Source organism: Salvelinus fontinalis, chromosome 12 (genome assembly GCF_029448725.1).
Source record: "Salvelinus fontinalis isolate EN_2023a chromosome 12, ASM2944872v1, whole genome shotgun sequence".
In the NCBI taxonomy this organism is placed as follows: Eukaryota; Metazoa; Chordata; class Actinopteri; order Salmoniformes; family Salmonidae; genus Salvelinus; species Salvelinus fontinalis.
Window position 1 is genome coordinate 57,160,865 of NC_074676.1, and position 20,068 is coordinate 57,180,932.

At 42.9% G+C, this 20,068-nt stretch overlaps 1 protein-coding gene across 2 annotated transcripts in view; it reads right to left on the reverse strand.

Annotated features, from left to right (window-relative positions):
* The window catches only part of LOC129867625 (angiomotin-like 2a), a 34,803-nt gene extending 19,043 nt beyond the window's left edge, over positions 1–15,760 (reverse strand). Inside the window, exons 1-3 of one of the 2 annotated variants that reach the window (XM_055941145.1) lie at positions 15,527–15,760; positions 13,200–13,871; positions 12,844–13,033 (exon numbers count right to left, since the gene is read on the reverse strand). In XM_055941145.1, coding sequence (XP_055797120.1) covers positions 12,844–13,033; positions 13,200–13,729 — 720 coding nt within the window. In that variant the 5' untranslated portion in view covers positions 13,730–13,871; positions 15,527–15,760. Of the gene's footprint in view, positions 1–12,843; positions 13,034–13,199; positions 14,018–15,526 lie in introns of both variants that reach the window. The other variant, XM_055941144.1, reaches the window with a different exon arrangement.
* Between the last annotated feature and the right edge of the window lie 4,308 nt (positions 15,761–20,068).

Consider the following 20,068-nt stretch of genomic DNA (forward strand, 5'->3'; position numbering starts at 1 on the left):
CTCTGTCACTAAAATAACCAGTAAACATGTCTCTGTCTGTCACTAAAATAACCTGTAAGCATGTCTCTGTTACTAAAATAACCTGTAAACATGTCTCTGTCACTAATATAACCTGTAAACATGTCTCTGTCACTAAAATAACCTGTAAACATGTCTCTGTCACTAAAATAACCTGTAAACATGTCTCTGTCACTAATATAACCTGTAAACATGTCTCTGTCACTAAAATAACCTGTAAACATGTCTCTGTCACTAAAATAACCTGTAAACATGTCTCTGTCACTAAAATAACCAGTAAACATGTCTCTGTCACTAAAATAACCTGTAAACATGTCTCTCTCACTAAAATAACCTGTAAACATGTCTCTGTCACTAAAATAACCTGTAAACATGTCTCTGTCACTAAAACAACCTGTAAACATGTCTCTGTCACTAAAATAACCAGTAAACATGTCTCTGTCTGTCACTAAAATAACCTGTAAGCATGTCTTTGTTACTAAAATAACCTGTAAACATGTCTCTGTCACTAATATAACCTGTAAACATGTCTCTGTCACTAAAATAACCTGTAAACATGTCTCTGTCACTAAAATAACCTGTAAACATGTCTCTGTCACTAAAATAACCTGTAAACATGTCTCTGTCACTAATATAACCTGTAAACATGTCTCTGTCACTAAAATAACCTGTAAACATGTCTCTGTCTGTCACTAAAATAACCTGTAAACATGTCTCTGTCTGTCACTAAAATAACCTGTAAACATGTCTCTGTCACTAATATAACCTGTAAACATGTCTCTGTCACTAAAATAACCTGTAAACATGTCTCTGTCACTAAAATAACCTGTAAACATGTCTCTGTCTGTCACTAAAATAACCTGTAAACATGTCTCTGTCACTAAAATAACCAGTAAACATGTCTCTGTCTGTCACTAAAATAACCTGTAAACATGTCTCTGTCACTAAAATAACCAGTAAACATGTCTCTGTCACTAAAATAACCTGTAAACATGTCTCTGTCACTAAAATAACCTGTAAACATGTCTCTGTCTGTCAATAAAATAACCTGTAAACATGTCTCTGTCACTAAAATAACCTGTAAACATGTCTCTGTCTGTCACTAAAATAACCTGTAAACATGTCTCTGTCACTAAAATAACCAGTAAACATGTCTCTGTCTGTCACTAAAATAACCTGTAAACATGTCTCTGTCACTAAAATAACCAGTAAACATGTCTCTGTCACTAAAATAACCTGTAAACATGTCTCTGTCTGTCACTAAAATAACCTGTAAACATGTCTCTGTCACTAAAATAACCAGTAAACATGTCTCTCTCTGTCACTAAAATAACCTGTAAACATGTCTCTGTCACTAAAATAACCAGTAAACATGTCTCTGTCACTAAAATAACCTGTAAACATGTCTCTGTCTGTCACTAAAATAACCTGTAAACATGTCTCTGTCACTAAAATAACCAGTAAACATGTCTCTGTCTGTCACTAAAATAACCTGTAAGCATGTCTCTGTTACTAAAATAACCTGTAAACATGTCTCTGTCACTAATATAACCTGTAAACATGTCTCTGTCACTAAAATAACCTGTAAACATGTCTCTGTCACTAAAATAACCTGTAAACATGTCTCTGTCACTAATATAACCTGTAAACATGTCTCTGTCACTAAAATAACCTGTAAACATGTCTCTGTCACTAAAATAACCTGTAAACATGTCTCTGTCACTAAAATAACCAGTAAACATGTCTCTGTCACTAAAATAACCTGTAAACATGTCTCTCTCACTAAAATAACCTGTAAACATGTCTCTGTCACTAAAATAACCTGTAAACATGTCTCTGTCACTAAAACAACCTGTAAACATGTCTCTGTCACTAAAATAACCAGTAAACATGTCTCTGTCTGTCACTAAAATAACCTGTAAGCATGTCTTTGTTACTAAAATAACCTGTAAACATGTCTCTGTCACTAATATAACCTGTAAACATGTCTCTGTCACTAAAATAACCTGTAAACATGTCTCTGTCACTAAAATAACCTGTAAACATGTCTCTGTCACTAAAATAACCTGTAAACATGTCTCTGTCACTAATATAACCTGTAAACATGTCTCTGTCACTAAAATAACCTGTAAACATGTCTCTGTCTGTCACTAAAATAACCTGTAAACATGTCTCTGTCTGTCACTAAAATAACCTGTAAACATGTCTCTGTCACTAATATAACCTGTAAACATGTCTCTGTCACTAAAATAACCTGTAAACATGTCTCTGTCACTAAAATAACCTGTAAACATGTCTCTGTCTGTCACTAAAATAACCTGTAAACATGTCTCTGTCTGTCACTAAAATAACCTGTAAACATGTCTCTGTCACTAATATAACCTGTAAACATGTCTCTGTCACTAAAATAACCTGTAAACATGTCTCTGTCACTAATATAACCTGTAAACATGTCTCTGTCACTAAAATAACCTGTAAACATGTCTCTGTCACTAAAATAACCTGTAAACATGTCTCTCTCACTAAAATAACCTGTAAACATGTCTCTGTCTGTCACTAAAATAACCTGTAAACATGTCTCTGTCTGTCACTAAAATAACCTGTAAGCATGTCTTTGTTACTAAAATAACCTGTAAACATGTCTCTGTCACTAATATAACCTGTAAACATGTCTCTGTCACTAAAATAACCTGTAAACATGTCTCTGTCACTAAAATAACCAGTAAACATGTCTCTGTCACTAAAATAACCTGTAAACATGTCTCTGTCACTAAAATAACCAGTAAACATGTCTCTGTCACTAATATAACCTGTAAACATGTCTCTGCCACTAATATAACCTGTAAACATGTCTCTGTCTGTCACTAAAATAACCTGTAAACATGTCTCTGTCACTAAAATAACCTGTAAACATGTCTCTGCTACTAATATAACCTGTAAACATGTCTCTGTCACTAAAATAACCTGTAAACATGTCTCTGTCACTAAAATAACCTGTAAACATGTCTCTGTCACTAATATAACCTGTAAACATGTCTCTGTCACTAAAATAACCTGTAAACATGTCTCTGTCTGTCACTAAAATAACCTGTAAACATGTCTCTGTAGCTAGTATAACCTGTAAACATGTCTCTGTCTGTCACTAAAATAACCTGTAAACATGTCTCTGCCACTAAAATAACCTGTAAACATGTCTCTGTCACTAGTATAACCTGTAAACATGTCTCTGTCTGTCACTAAAATAACCTGTAAACATGTCTCTGTCACTAAAATGACCAGTAAACATGTCTCTGTCACTAAAATGACCAGTAAACATGTCTCTGTCACTAAAATAACCTGTAAACATGTCTCTGTCACTAAAATAACCAGTAAACATGTCTCTGTCTGTCACTAAAATAACCTGTAAGGATGTCTCTGTTACTAAAATAACCTGTAAACATGTCTCTGTCACTAATATAACCTGTAAACATGTCTCTGTCACTAAAATAACCAGTAAACATGTCTCTGTCACTAATATAACCTGTAAACATGTCTCTGTCACTAATATAACCTGTAAACATGTCTCTGTCACTAAAATAACCTGTAAACATGTCTCTGTCACTAAAATAACCTGTAAACATGTCTCTGTCACTAAAATAACCTGTAAACATGTCTCTGTCACTAAAATAACCTGTAAACATGTCTCTGTCTGTCACTAAAATAACCTGTAAACATGTCTCTGTCACTAAAATAACCTGTAAACATGTCTCTGTCACTAAAATAACCTGTAAACATGTCTCTGTCACTAATATAACCTGTAAACATGTCTCTGTCACTAAAATTACCTGTAAACATGTCTCTGTCACTAAAATAACCAGTAAACATGTCTCTGTCACTAATATAACCTGTAAACATGTCTCTGTCACTAAAATAACCTGTAAACATGTCTCTGTCTGTCACTAAAATAACCTGTAAACATGTCTCTGTCACTAAAATAACCTGTAAACATGTCTCTGTCTGTCACTAAAATAACCTGTAAACATGTCTCTGTCACTAAAATAACCTGTAAACATGTCTGTCTGTCACTAAAATAACCTGTAAACATGTCTCTGTCACTAAAATAACCTGTAAACATGTCTCTGTCACTAAAATAACCTGTAAACATGTCTCTGTCTGTCACTAAAATAACCTGTAAACATGTCTCTGTCACTAAAATAACCTGTAAACATGTCTCTGTCTGTCACTAAAATAACTTGTAAACATGTCTCTGTCTGTCACTAATATAACCTATAAACATGTCTCTGTCTGTCACTAAAATAACCTGTAAACATGTCTCTGTCACTAAAATAACCAGTAAACATGTCTCTGTCACTAAAATAACCTGTAAACATGTCTCTGTCACTACAATAACCTGTAAACATGTCTCTGTCACTAAAATAACCAGTAAACATGTCTCTGTCACTAATATAACCTGTAAACACGTCTCTGTCACTAAAATAACCAGTAAACATGTCTCTGTCACTAATATAACCTGTAAACACGTCTCTGTCTGTCACTAAAATAACCTGTAAACATGTCTCTGTCACTAAAATAACCTGTAAACATGTCTCTGTCTGTCACTAAAATAACCTGTAAACATGTCTCTGTCTGTCACTAAAATAACCTGTAAACATGTCTCTGTCACTAAAATAACCTGTAAACATGTCTCTGTCACTAAAATAACCTGTAAACATGTCTCTGTCTGTCACTAAAATAACCTGTAAACATGTCTCTGTCACTAAAATAACCTGTAAACATGTCTCTGTCTGTCACTAAAATAACTTGTAAACATGTCTCTGTCTGTCACTAATATAACCTATAAACATGTCTCTGTCTGTCACTAAAATAACCTGTAAACATGTCTCTGTCACTAAAATAACCAGTAAACATGTCTCTGTCACTAAAATAACCTGTAAACATGTCTCTGTCACTAAAATAACCAGTAAACATGTCTCTGTCTGTCACTAAAATAACCTGTAAACATGTCTCTGTCACTAAAATAACCAGTAAACATGTCTCTGTCACTAATATAACCTGTAAACATGTCTCTGTCTGTCACTAAAATAACCTGTAAACATGTCTCTGTCTGTCACTAATATAACCTATAAACATGTCTCTGTCACTAAAATAACCTGTAAACATGTCTCTGTCACTAAAATAACCAGTAAACATGTCTCTGTCACTAATATAACCTGTAAACACGTCTCTGTCTGTCACTAAAATAACCTGTAAACATGTCTCTGTCACTAAAATAACCTGTAAACATGTCTCTGTCTGTCACTAAAATAACCTGTAAACATGTCTCTGTCACTAAAATAACCTGTAAACATGTCTCTGTCTGTCACTAAAATAACCTGTAAACATGTCTCTGTCACTAAAATAACCAGTAAACATGTCTCTGTCTGTCACTAAAATAACCTGTAAACATGTCTCTGTCACTAAAATAACCTGTAAACATGTCTCTGTCACTAAAATAACCTGTAAACATGTCTCTGTCTGTCACTAATATAACCTATAAACATGTCTCTGTCACTAAAATAACCTGTAAACATGTCTCTGTCACTAAAATAACCTGTAAACATGTCTCTGTCACTAAAATAACCTGTAAACATGTCTCTGTCACTAATATAACCTGTAAACATGTCTCTGTCTGTCACTAAAATAACCTGTAAACATGTCTCTGTCACTAAAATAACCAGTAAACATGTCTCTGTCACTAAAATAACCTGTAAACATGTCTCTGTCTGTCACTAAAATAACTTGTAAACATGTCTCTGTCTGTCACTAATATAACCTGTAAACATGTCTCTGTCACTAAAATAACCTGTAAACATGTCTCTGTCACTAATATAACCTGTAAACATGTCTCTGTCTGTCACTAAAATAACCTGTAAACATGTCTCTGTCTGTCACTAATATAACCTATAAACATGTCTCTGTCACTAAAATAACCTGTAAACATGTCTCTGTCACTAAAATAACCTGTAAACATGTCTCTGTCTGTCACTAAAATAACTTGTAAACATGTCTCTGTCTGTCACTAATATAACCTGTAAACATGTCTCTGTCTGTCACTAAAATAACCTGTAAACATGTCTCTGTCACTAAAATAACCAGTAAACATGTCTCTGTCACTAATATAACCTGTAAACATGTATCTGTCTGTCACTAAAATAACCAGTAAACATGTCTCTGCCACTAAAATAACCAGTAAACATGTCTCTGTCACTAAAATAACCTGTAAACATGTCTCTGTCACTAAAATAACCAGTAAACATGTCTCTGTCACTAATATAACCTGTAAACACGTCTCTGTCTGTCACTAAAATAACCTGTAAACATGTCTCTGTCACTAAAATAACCTGTAAACATGTCTCTGTCACTAAAATAACCTGTAAACATGTCTCTGTCTGTCACTAAAATAACCTGTAAACATGTCTCTGTCACTAAAATAACCTGTAAACATGTCTCTGTCTGTCACTAAAATAACCTGTAAACATGTCTCTGTCACTAAAATAACCAGTAAACATGTCTCTGTCACTAAAATAACCTGTAAACATGTCTCTGTCACTAAAATAACCAGTAAACATGTCTCTGTCTGTCACTAAAATAACCTGTAAGCATGTCTTTGTTACTAAAATAACCTGTAAACATGTCTCTGTCACTAATATAACCTGTAAACATGTCTCTGTCACTAAAATAACCTGTAAACATGTCTCTGTCACTAAAATAACCTGTAAACATGTCTCTGTCACTAATATAACCTGTAAACATGTCTCTGTCACTAAAATAACCTGTAAACATGTCTCTGTCACTAAAATAACCAGTAAACATGTCTCTGTCTGTCACTAAAATAACCTGTAAGCATGTCTTTGTTACTAAAATAACCTGTAAACATGTCTCTGTCACTAATATAACCTGTAAACATGTCTCTGTCACTAAAATAACCTGTAAACATGTCTCTGTCACTAAAATAACCTGTAAACATGTCTCTGTCACTAAAATAACCTGTAAACATGTCTCTGTCACTAAAATAACCTGTAAACATGTCTCTGTCACTAATATAACCTGTAAACATGTCTCTGTCACTAAAATAACCTGTAAACATGTCTCTGTCACTAATATAACCTGTAAACATGTCTCTGTCACTAAAATAACCATTAAACATGTCTCTGTCTGTCACTAAAATAACCTGTAAACATGTCTCTGTCTGTCACTAAAATAACCTGTAAACATGTCTCTGCCACTAATATAACCTGTAAACATGTCTCTGTCTGTCACTAAAATAACCTGTAAACATGTCTCTGTCACTAAAATAACCTGTAAACATGTCTATGTCACTAAAATAACCTGTAAACATGTCTCTGTCACTAAAATAACCTGTAAACATGTCTCTGTCACTAAAATAACCAGTAAACATGTCTCTGTCACTTATATAACCTGTAAACATGTCTCTGTCTGTCACTAAAATAACCTGTAAACATGTCTCTCTCTGTCACTAAAATAACCTGTAAACATGTCTCTGTCACTAAAATAACCTGTAAACATGTCTCTGTCTGTCACTAAAATAACCTGTAAATATTTCTCTGTCACTAAAATAACCTGTAAACATGTCTCTGTCTGTCACTAAAATAACCTGTAAACATGTCTCTGTCACTAAAATAACCTGTAAACATGTCTCTGTCACTAAAATAACCTGTAAACATGTCTCTGTCTGTCACTAAAATAACCTGTAAACATGTCTCTGTCTGTCACTAAAATAACCTGTAAACATGTCTCTGTCTGTCACTAATATAACCTGTAAACATGTCTCTGTCTGTCACTAAAATAACCTGTAAACATGTCTCTGTCTGTCACTAAAATAACCTGTAAACATGTCTCTGCCACTAAAATAACCTGTAAACATGTCTCTGTCACTAATATAACCTGTAAACATGTCTCTGTCACTAAAATAACCTGTAAACATGTCTCTGTCACTAAAATAACCTGTAAACATGTCTCTGTCACTAAAATAACCTGTAAACATGTCTCTGCCACTAATATAACCTGTAAACATGTCTCTGTCACTAAAATAACCTGTAAACATGTCTCTGTCACTAAAATAACCTGTAAACATGTCTCTGTCACTAATATAACCTGTAAACATGTCTCTGTCTGTCACTAAAATAACCTGTAAACATGTCTCTGCCACTAACATAACCTGTAAACATGTCTCTGTCACTAAAATAACCTGTAAACATGTCTCTGTCACTAAAATAACCTGTAAACATGTCTCTGTCACTAATATAACCTGTAAACAAGACTCTGTCTGTCACTAAAATAACCTGTAAACATGTGTCTGTCACTAAAATAACCAGTAAACATGTCTCTGTCACTAATATAACCTGTAAACACGTCTCTGTCTGTCACTAAAATAACCTGTAAACATGTCTCTGCCACTAATATAACCTGTAAACACGTCTCTGTCTGTCACTAAAATAACCTGTAAACATGTCTCTGTCTGTCACTAAAATAACCAGTAAACATGTCTCTGTCACTAATATAACCTGTAAACACGTCTCTGTCTGTCACTAAAATAACCTGTAAACATGTCTCTGTCTGTCACTAAAATAACCTGTAAACATGTCTCTGTCACTAAAATAACCTGTAAACATGTCTCTGTCACTAAAATAACCTGTAAACATGTCTCTGTCTGTCACTAAAATAACCTGTAAACATGTCTCTGTCACTAAAATAACCTGTAAACATGTCTCTGTCACTAAAATAACCTGTAAACATGTCTCTGTCACTAAAATTACCTGTAAACATGTCTCTGTCACTAAAATAACCTGTAAACATGTCTCTGTCTGTCACTAAAATAACCTGTAAACATGTCTCTGTCACTAAAATAACCAGTAAACATGTCTCTGTCTGTCTGTCACTAAAGTAACCTGTAAACATGTCTCTGTCTGTCACTAAAATAACCTGTAAACATGTCTCTGTCACTAAAATAACCAGTAAACATGTCTCTGTCACTAAAATAACCAGTAAACATGTCTCTGTCACTAAAATAACCTGTAAACATGTCTCTGTCTGTCACTAAAATAACCTGTAAACATGTCTCTGTCACTAATATAACCTGTAAACATGTCTCTGCCACTAAAATAACCTGTAAACATGTCTCTGTCACTAAAATAACCTGTAAACATGTCTCTGTCACTAATATAACCTGTAAACATGTCTCTGTCACTAAAATAACCTGTAAACATGTCTCTGTCACTAAAATAACCTGTAAACATGTCTCTGTCACTAAAATAACCTGTAAACATGTCTCTGTCACTAAAATAACCTGTAAACATGTCTCTGTCACTAATATAACCTGTAAACATGTCTCTGTCACTAAAATAACCTGTAAACATGTCTCTGTCACTAATATAACCTGTAAACATGTCTCTGTCTGTCACTAAAATAACCAGTAAACATGTCTCTGTCACTAGAAATGAATGTCCCTCTGATCCATCCACAGTGCACATTCCTGCTACAGCACAGCTAGAGGGCTAATCTCACTGATATGCAGCAATGGCAAACAGACACACACACACAAACGCACACACGGTTTATACTTCTCTACCCACCTCTACCACCTTTGTCAACAGGGGCTTAGAGATAAACCTATTAATGCTTATATAATCAAATTATAGTTTACTCATAACTATTATTGTCACTAAACTATATTACAAGCAGATAGGCTGCTATGAACAGGACGCAGGTATATCAAGGGTACTAGGAGCTTGACCACGTTGTTTTGGACCAACTCTCTCGCTGTCTCTCTCAGAACAATCTTCATGACCCTAACCTCTTGGATTGCATCCTACTTGGCAGGTCGCTCTTACCAGGTGATGTGGAGAGAAATCTGTGTCTGCACCACGTACTCTCGCTACTGGTGTCCCCCAGGGCTCAATTCTAGGACCTCTCCACTTCTGTCTATAAACCAAGTCACTCATCATATCCTCACATGGTCTCTCCTATCGTTGCTATGAGGACGGCCCTCTCCTCTTCTCTCTATACACAAAGGCACTCGGCTCTGAAATATCCTCACATGGTCTCTCCTATCGTTGCTATGCGCATGACACCCAACTACATTTCTCCCTTCCCTCTTCTGACACGCAGATGGTGACATGCATCTTTGCGTGTCTGGCAGGTGTCTATAAGCTTGGACGTTGGCCCACTACCTCAAGCTCAACCTTGACAAGACAGAGCTGCTCTTTCTCCTGGGGAAGGCCTGCCCGCTCAGACATCTCCATCACGGCTGACAACTCCACGGTGTCCCCCTCCCAGAGTGCAAAGAACCTTGGCGTGACCCTGGACAACACCCTGTCGTTCTCTGCAAATATCAAAGCAGGGACTAGCTCCTGTAGGTTCATGCTCTACAACATTCGTAGAGTACGACCCTACCTCCCACAGGAAGCATTGACTAGCTCCTGTAGGTTCATGCTCTACAACATCCGTAGAGTACGACCCTACCTCACACAGGAAGTGGCGCAGGTCCTACTCCAGGCACTTGTCCTCTCCCGTCTGGACTACTCCATCCCACTGATGGGCTGGGCTCCCCTCGCTTGTGCCATCAAACCCCTGCAACTTATCCAGAACGCTGCAGCCTTCCCGGTTTTCAACCTTCCCAAGTTCTTCCATGTCACCCCCCCCTTCTCCACACACTCCAATGGCTTCCAGTTGAAGCTTACATCCACTACAAGACCATGGTGCTTACCTACGGAACAGGAAGAGGAACTGCCCCTCCCTACCTTCAGGCTATGCTCAAACCCTACACCCCAACCCGAGCACTCTGTTCTGCCACATCTGGTCTCTTGGCCCTCCCACCCCTAAAGGAGGGCAGCTCTCACTCAGCCCAGTCCAAGCTCTTCTCTGTCCTGGCATCCCAATGGTGGAACCAGCTTACGTCTGAAGCTAGGACAGCAGAGTCCCTGCCCATCTTCCTAAAACATCTGAAACCTCTTCAATAAGTATCTTACATAATCCCACAGCACCCACCCTTCACCCCCGCCTCACCCCTCACCCTTCACCCCCGCCTCACCCCTCACCCCCGCCTCACCCTTCACCCCCGCCTCACCCTTCACCCCCGTCTCACCCTTCACCCCCGCCTCACCCCTCACCCCCGCCTCATCCCTCACCCCCGCCTCACCCCTCACCCCCGCCTCACCCTTCACCCCCGCCTCACCCCCGCCTCACCCCCGCCTCACCCCTCACCCCCTCCCCTTTCAAGCTCTGACTTTGCTGATAGTTGCTTTATTGAAGAAAAGTGTCCTTACTATGACTGTGATATGTGGTTGTCCCACCTAGCTATCTGAAGATGAATGTACTGACTATGACTGTGATATGTGGTTGTCCCACCTAGCTATCTGAAGATGAATGTACTGACTATGACTGTGATATGTGGTTGTCCCACATAGCTATCTGAAGATGAATGTACTGACTATGACTGTGATATGTGGTTGTCCCACATAGCTATCTGAAGATGAATGTACTGACTATGACTGTGATATGTGGTTGTCCCACATAGCTATCTGAAGATGAATGTACTGACTATGACTGTGATATGTGGTTGTCCCACATAGCTATCTGAAGATGAATGTACTGACTATGACTGTGATATGTGGTTGTCCCACATAGCTATCTGAAGATGAATGTACTGACTATGACTGTGATATGTGGTTGTCCCACCTAGCTATCTTATGGAGATAAATGCACTGACTGTAAGTCACTCTGGATAACAGCGTCTGCTAAATGACTAAAATAATGTCAAAATGAGTGATCTCTCTCTCTACAGGTGACGAGTCTAGCTGCCCCTGTGATCTTCTTAAACACTGACCACTTAACGAACAGTATAATGAAAGGGTCATAAAGACAGCAGGAACAGAGTGACTCAAGCGTCAAACCTAAAGGGCAAATTAGATGGTTGGAATGCTTTGTTTCACACTGATCACAAGGACTTACTGAGTTTCTACTCGGGAAACCCCCTAAATTACTAAAATGTACATGTTAAATGTGAATTAGAATGACTGTATAAGTTAAACGGGGCGGCAGGTAGCCTAGTGGTTAGAGTGTAGGTACGGCAGGTAGCCTAGTGGTTAGAGTGTAGGGACGGCAGGTAGCCTAGTGGTTAGAGTGTAGGGACGGCAGGTAGCCTAGTGGTTAGAGTGTAGGGACGGCAGGTAGGCTAGTGGTTAGAGAGTAGGGACGGCAGGTAACCTAGTGGTTAGAGTGTAGGGACGGCAGGTAACCTAGCGGTTAGAGTGTAGGGACGGCAGCTAACCTAGCGGTTAGAGTGTAGGGACGGCAGGTAACCTAGCGGTTAGAGTGTAGGGACGGCAGGTAACCTAGTGGTTAGAGTGTAGGGACGGCAGGTAGCCTAGTGGTTAGAGTGTAGGGACGGCAGGTAACCTAGTGGTTAGAGTGTAGGGACGGCAGGTAGCCTAGTGGTTAGAGTGTAGGGACGGCAGGTAGCCTAGTGGTTAGAGTGTAGGGACGGCAGGTAGCCTAGTGGTTAGAGCGTAGGGACGGCAGGTAGCCTAGTGGTTAGAGCGTTGGGCCAGTAACCCGAAACCGAAAGGTTGCTAGATCGAATCCCCGAGCTGACAAGGTAAAAAATATGTAATTTCGCCCCTGAACAAGACATTTATTGTTCCCCGGTAGGCTGTCATTGTAAATAATTATTTGTTCTTAACTGACTTGCCTAGTTAAATCAAAATAAATATATATAGAAGGACCTCAACGATGCGTTCCAAAAGGAATGAGTCTCTTCTCTCTCACCTTCTGAAGTCTGGCAGCCTTCTCGCTGTACCCCTTCAACTCTTTCCTCAGTCTCTCATTCTCCCTCAACAGGTCCATTTGGACAGTGTTGTTGTGAGTACTGGGGTTGCTGTTGTGAGTACTGGGGTTGCTGTGGCTCATGTGGACACTGTGTCGAACCAGCTCAGCCTGGGGCTGGGAAGGTACGTACCTGGGGAGAGGAGAGGGACTCATTAGTATGAAACGGTATCGTTCACAAAAATCTTGGTTGTAAACACATCGGGTCACTGGGATATAAGCTATATTCATCCCATATTGAAAACAGGGTGTCATTACTGGTCTGGCACCCATAATTGGTATATGTGTGTCATATTTACCTGTTCTGTGATTGGAATGAGGGATGAGGGTCCTGGTGGTAGTGTCCGGGTGTCTCCTGTGAGTGGCTGAGCATGTATCCAGGAGGCTTGACCAGGAAGGGGTAGTCTGGGGGAGGTCCCCTCTGATCAGGGTACTGGAGAAACTCTGTCCCCTGGTGTTCAACAGGCCCAGAGTGGCCATTAGACAGTTGAGGGTAACTGTGAGAGGAGCTGAGAGGCTGAATGTCTCCACGTGATCTCTCCAGGGAGAGCTGCATGAGACGCTCACTGAGGCTCCGGGCGTGCTTCCGTTTCAGGTCCCAGTGGACATCTCCCTGGTGATCCGTCATCTCAGGTCTCAGACCAAGCTGAGGCTGACCCTGCTGGGCCCCTACCGAGGCCAGGTACTGAGAGTGGGCCTTGGCCTCCTCATAGGTGGGCAACTCCTCTCCGTGTCTGTGGAGCTGGTAGAGGTGACACACAGAGTCACTCTCACAGTGGTTGTAGTCTCCCTTGTACTCCTGTCCCTGGGGGTCCTGTCTGGTGGACATGTGGATGAACTGGGACTCTTCCTGGGTCAGGCTCTCCAGGGAGGAGCGGGGTGATCCGCTAGCGCCTCCTCCGCTGCTGTTGCTACCTCCACGCAGGGCCTGCTGCTGGATGGCCAGAAGGGTACTGGTGTCTGTGGAGTTCCTGTAACGGAGGTGCTCCTGGATTAGACGGTGCAGGACCGTGCCAGAAGGCTCCTCAGCAGTTCTCATCTCAGTCAATCAGAGAATAAATAAGTGAAGGGGTGTGTTGAAGAGATGGATGTTTTGATTTCTTAATAAACCACAGATCTATATAGAGGAGCAATGAGAGAATTAGCTCAATCAAGTAACTAGCTAATACATTTGGTAGCATTTGACATAAAGCCTTATAATGCCGTTATAATTAAGACTTTTTTTATTTAACGTGGCTAGTCAGTCAAGAACAAATTCTTATTTTACAATGACGGCCTACCAGGGAACAGTGGGTTAACTGCCTTGTTCAGGGGCAGAACGACAGATTGTTTTTTAACCTTGTCAGCTCGGGGGATTCGATCTCGCAACCTTCCGGTTACTGGTCTAACGCTCTAACCACTAGACTACCTGCCGCCCCTCCACTCTAACCACTAGGCTACCTACCGCCCCTCCACTCTAACCACTAGACTACCTACCGCCCCTCCACTCTAACCACTAGGCTACCTGCCGCCCCTCCACTCTAACCACTAGACTACCTGCCGCCCCTCCACTCTAACCACTAGGCTACCTACCACCCCTCCACTCTAACCACTAGGCTACCTGCCGCCCCTCCACTCTAACCACTAGGCTACCTGCCACCCCTCCACTCTAACCACTAGGCTACCTGCCACCCCTATACCCATAGTAACACCAAAGTTATAATATTTATAATATATTTATTATAAATACAACCCCTGCAACATTCCCCTCTGGGTTTTTGCTGTTCATTAATAAAAGTATAAGCTTCTAAGTACATGATACTCAGTATAGTCTATTATAATGAAGTAGCATTTACTTCAGCATGTAGATGCAAGCATACCACACACTGTAAACTATAGCATAGGCCTATATTACCTTGTCAAGCCATATTACTAGGTATTATTTTGATAAAAAATAATAAATGCCAAAATCCTGAAGTATTGAAGAAAAAAAATGATATGTTTATTTTAGTTATTGGATATCATTATATTGAGGCATTTCCTGCTGCAAGCTACACAGTTTCCTTTCAGATTACATTAAATTGCCTGATTTGTCCTGTTTTGTGTGTGTGTGTGGGGGGGGGGGTTTACAAATGATTTGGTCTTTCCAAGACGTGCACAGAGATCAAATGTAGGCCACACATTCATTGAGGCTTTGTTGAAAGACAAAATGTATGTTTACTCTACAATCTAAACAGTGTGGATAATACATGCCTACTGTATACATGGGCCTAAATACTATAAACTCTATAGTCAACATACATAGCCTGAGTAGAGCACAGGCTAGACTTTCACATATCTGATAACATTCCAGTCTCAACTAGGGAAATAAAACATATAGCCCAATAAAACAATTTAAACTCACTGTCAATAAAGTGCAGATACAGTCTCAGACTTGATCACAGACCAAAGCCTACTTCCCAACATTTAAATAAAAGTATAAAATATATGTAATGAGGATTTAAAAAGCAAATATTATAACATTATTATAACAAATCCAGTTTAAAGGAACAACCCCGAATGTTCGCCTATAACACTACTTTGAAAGACCTATCCACCATGCGTAAAAGCAACTCATTCCAAAAAAACAGCTAAATTAAATTCTTACCAATTTACATTCTCACCACGGAAGCACGTTGTTCACGGCGTATATTATTTAATCCTAATAAAATTTAGTGGAACTGCAAATGATGTAGAGTATTTGTTGCTCTGAGAGAGAGAGAGCGCGCTGCTAAGGTGTGCGTCTGAGAAGATCTCACAACAGACTGAGCGGTGCGAGAGATCGCGCTGCTATTAAATAACTGAGGGCCGATTGTTCGCTGAGACTGGAATGGTTGGAATGAGAGAACTCCCGAGCCCCCCAGGGATGAAAAGCAGAACCGCAGACCGCAGAGCGCAAAGTGCACAGAGGGAAAAGGGGGCAGGGCAAGTACAATCGGAAACTGCAGAGCAGAACGGAGCGGAGCAGCACCGTGCACATAGCAGAGAGACATCTGCCTGTGTAGTGTAAAGCGTTTTTGTTGTTGTTAGCAGTTGGGGAGATGGAGTCATTAGCTACATGGCATGCTGTGACTAGAAAGAGATTGGGGCGCTATTGTGAAGCAGAGAGTTAATGTTTTCCATTAAAAAAAGCTTTTGTTTAGCCTACCTAACATTCTAAACTCGTCATATAGTATACCATACACCAATAGTCTATTAATTACATCTAGAAATAGTCTATTAATTACATCTAGAAATAGTCTATCAAAAATGAGATTTGACCCACTGTTTTCCTTCTGGGAGTTTCACCATCGACTGCTGTAATATCAGTTAAGTCTGAGAAATCCCTTATAACACTTGATGACAACTGCTGATGTTATAAGGGCTTAATAAAAAATACAATACCACGTATGGTAAGGAGATGCATGATCAAATACAGTCCTTACTACCCACCTGCAATTCAGGCAAAAAGTTGCTGCAATATGTCCGAACATGTGCTTTAGCATGAATGAAGTAGCAAATTAGTAGGCAGGTGATCTGGGAGATCAGCAACATTCGTCATTCAGCGTTATTTCTTTACAGGTCTTTTGTTTGCGTGTGTCTGGTAAATATTTAAGTCGAGGGCCGAGTGTGTGTCTGTGTGTACATGGACTGTGCGTGTGTGTATGTGTGTATGTGTGTGTGTGTTTTGTGTTTGTGTTTGTGGGCACGCTTGTGTATGCCTGTTTGTGTGAGGGGTGTGTGCTGGTCGGGTGTATGAGCCATGCCACCTGCAAGCTGTCTGGGGGTCCCCTGTCCCCAGTCCCCTGCCCCCTGTCCCCTGCCCCCTGTCCCCTGCCCCCTGCCCCCTGTCCCCTGTCCCCAGTCCCCTGCCCCCTGTCCCTTATCCTCTGTCCCCTGCCCCCTGTCCTCAGTCCCTTAGCCCCTGTCCCCTGCCCCCTGTCCTCAGTCCCTTATCCCCTGTCCCCTGCCCCCTGTCCCCTGCCCCCTGTCCTCTGCCCCCTGTCCCCTGCCCCCTGTCCCCTGCCCCCTGTCCCCTGCCCCCTGTCCCTTGTCCTCAGTCCCTTATCCCCTGTCCCCAGTCCTCAGTCCCTTATCCCCTGTCCCCTGTCCTCAGTCCCTTATCCCCTGTCCCCTGTCCCTTATCCCCTGTCCCCTGTCCCCTGCCCCCTGTCCCCTGTCCCCAGTCCCCTGTCCTCAGCCCCTTATCCCCTGTCCCCTGTCCCTTATCCCCTGTCCCCTGTCCCCTGCCCCCTGTCCTCAGTCCCCTGTCCCCTGCCCCCTGTCCTCAGTCCCCTGTCCCCTGCCCCCTGTCCCCAGTCCCCAGTCCCCTGTCCCCTGCCCCCTGTCCCCTGCCCCCTGTCCTCAGTCCCTTGTCCCCTGTCCCCTGCCCCCTGTCCTCAGTCCCTTATCCCCTGTCCCCTGTCCCCTGCCCCCTGTCCCCTGCCCCCTGCCCCCTGTCCCCTGTCCTCAGCCCCTTATCCCCTGTCCCCTGCCCCCAGTCCTCAGTCCCTTATCCCCTGTCCCCTGCCCCCTGTCCCCTGCCCCCTGTCCCCTGTCCTCAGCCCCTTATCCCCTGTCCCCTGTCCCCTGCCCCCTGTCCTCAGTCCCTTATCCCCTGTCCCCTGCCCCCTGCCCCAGTCCTCAGTCCCTTATCCCCTGTCCCCTTATCCCCTGTCCCCTGTCCTCAGCCCCTTATCCCCTGTCCCCTGTCCCCTGCCCCCTGTCCTCAGTCCCTTATCCCCTTCCTAATCAGGGTTAGCTCTGAGAGAAGAGATGCATTGTTCTCCTCACAGCAGACATGACCAGGAGGAGAGGAGAAGAGGAGGTGACAGCCCTGCCATCTGCTGTATGGGAGCCCCTCCTCCACCATCATCATCATAAATGGCACCCTATTCCCTATGTAGTGCACTACTTTTGACCAGGGCCCATAGGGGAATAGGGTGCCATTTGGGACCCTGACCAGGACTAACCAACACCAACCCCCTGGTCCTAGATGGCCTGCATTCTTCACACACATGCTGCATAGGGGGATGCTGCCTAGGCCCTAGGATCAGTTGGCCTGGCTGAGAGAGGGGGATGTGGCTGAGAGAGGGGGATGCTGCCTAGGCTCTAGGATCAGCTGGCCTGGCTGAGAGAGAGGGATGTGGCTGAGAGAGGGGGATGCTGCCTAGGCCCTAGGATCAGCTGGCCTGGCTGAGAGAGGAGGATGCTGCCTAGGCCCTAGGATCAGCTGGCCTGGCTGAGAGAGGAGGATGCTGCCTAGGCCCTAGGATCAGCTGGACTGGCTGAGAGAGGGGGATGCTGCCTAGGCCCTAGGATCACTTGGCCTGCCTGAGAGAGGGGGATGTAGCTGAGAGAGGGGGATGCTGCCTAGGCTCTAGGATCAGCTGGCCTGGCTGAGAGAGGGGGATGTGGCTGAGAGAGGGGGATGCTGCCTAGGCCCTAGGATCAGCTGGCCTGGCTGAGAGAGGGGGATGTGGCTGAGAGAGGGGGATGCTGCCTAGGCTCTAGGATCAGCTGGCCTGGCTGAGAGAGAGGGATGTGGCTGAGAGAGGGGGATGCTGCCTAGGCCCTAGGATCACTTGGCCTGCCTGAGAGAGGGGGATGTGGCTGAGAGAGGGGGATGCTGCCTAGGCCCTAGGATCAGCTGGCCTGGCTGAGAGAGGGGGATGCTGCCTAGGCCCTAGGATCAGCTGGCCTGGCTGAGAGAGGAGGATGTGGCTGAGAGAGGGGGATGCTGCCTAGGCCCTAGGATCAGCTGGCCTGCCTGAGAGAGGGGGATGTGGCTGAGAGAGGGGGATGCTGCCTAGGCCCTAGGATCAGCTGGCCTGGCTGAGAGAGGGGGATGCTGCCTAGGCCCTAGGATCAGCTGGCCTGGCTGAGAGAGGAGGATGTGGCTGAGAGAGGGGGATGCTGCCTAGGCCCTAGGATCAGCTGGCCTGGCTGAGAGAGGGGGATGTGGCTGAGAGAGGGGGATGCTGCCTAGGCCCTAGGATCAGCTGGCCTGGCTGAGAGAGGGGGATGCTGCCTAGGCCCTAGGATCAGCTGGCCTGGCTGAGAGAAGGGGAGGCTAGTGGCTGATAAAGGGAGGAACGTGTGCCTCTAAAATGTATAGAGACACCTGGACGCATCTGATTTTCAGTTAAAGACTATGTACTTTCAGCCAGGATTTCTCTTTAGAGTGATTGTGTTTATGACAAGCCTCAACTTGTTGACTCTGTCAAGAGGACACAGATCCTTATCTCGTCCGAAACATCCCACACATCGTCATCTCCTTGTGAAATTACCTTCCTGGTTAATTTGGATGGCAGTTGAGGGACCAAACTGTTGTTGTAACGTACATTCTTTCAGCCTGTATAAAATGGAATGTTATTGGTCCTGCATACATATTTTGGCAGATGTTATCGCAGGCGTAGTGACATGCTCATGTTTCTCGCTCGGAACAGTTCAGCAATACCTAGCTAACAACACAAAACGATATACACTATTGCAGGTAGCCTGGTGGTTAGAGCGTTGGGCCAGTAACCGGAAGGTTGCTGGATCGAATCCCCGAGCCGACCTGTCGTTCTGTCCCTGATCAAGGCAGTTAACCCACTGTTCCCCGGGTGCCGTGGATGTCGATTAAGGCAGCTACAGGACTGTTTTGCTAGCACAGACTGGAATATGTTCCGGGATTCCTCCAATGGCATTGAGGAGTTTAGCACATCAGTCATCTGTGATCTACCTGGACAGATGACTACAACAATCAGAATCTGTGAACTACCTGGACAGGTCACTAGAACCATCAGAACCTGTGATCTACCTGGACAGTCCACTAGAACCATCAGAACCTGTGATCTACCTGGACAGTCCACTAGAACCATCAGAACCTGTGATCTACCTGGACAGGCCACTAGAACCATCAGAACCTGTGATCTACCTGGACAGGCCACTAGAACCATCAGAACCTGTGATCTACCTGGACAGGCCACTAGAACCATCAGAATCTGTGATCTACCTGGACAGGCCACTAGAACCATCAGAATCTGTGATCTACCTGGACAGGCCACTAGAACCATCAGAACCTGTGATCTACCTGGACAGGCCACTAGAACCATCAGAACCTGTGAACTACCTGGACAGGCCACTAGAACCATCAGAACCTGTGATCTACCTGGACAGGCCACTA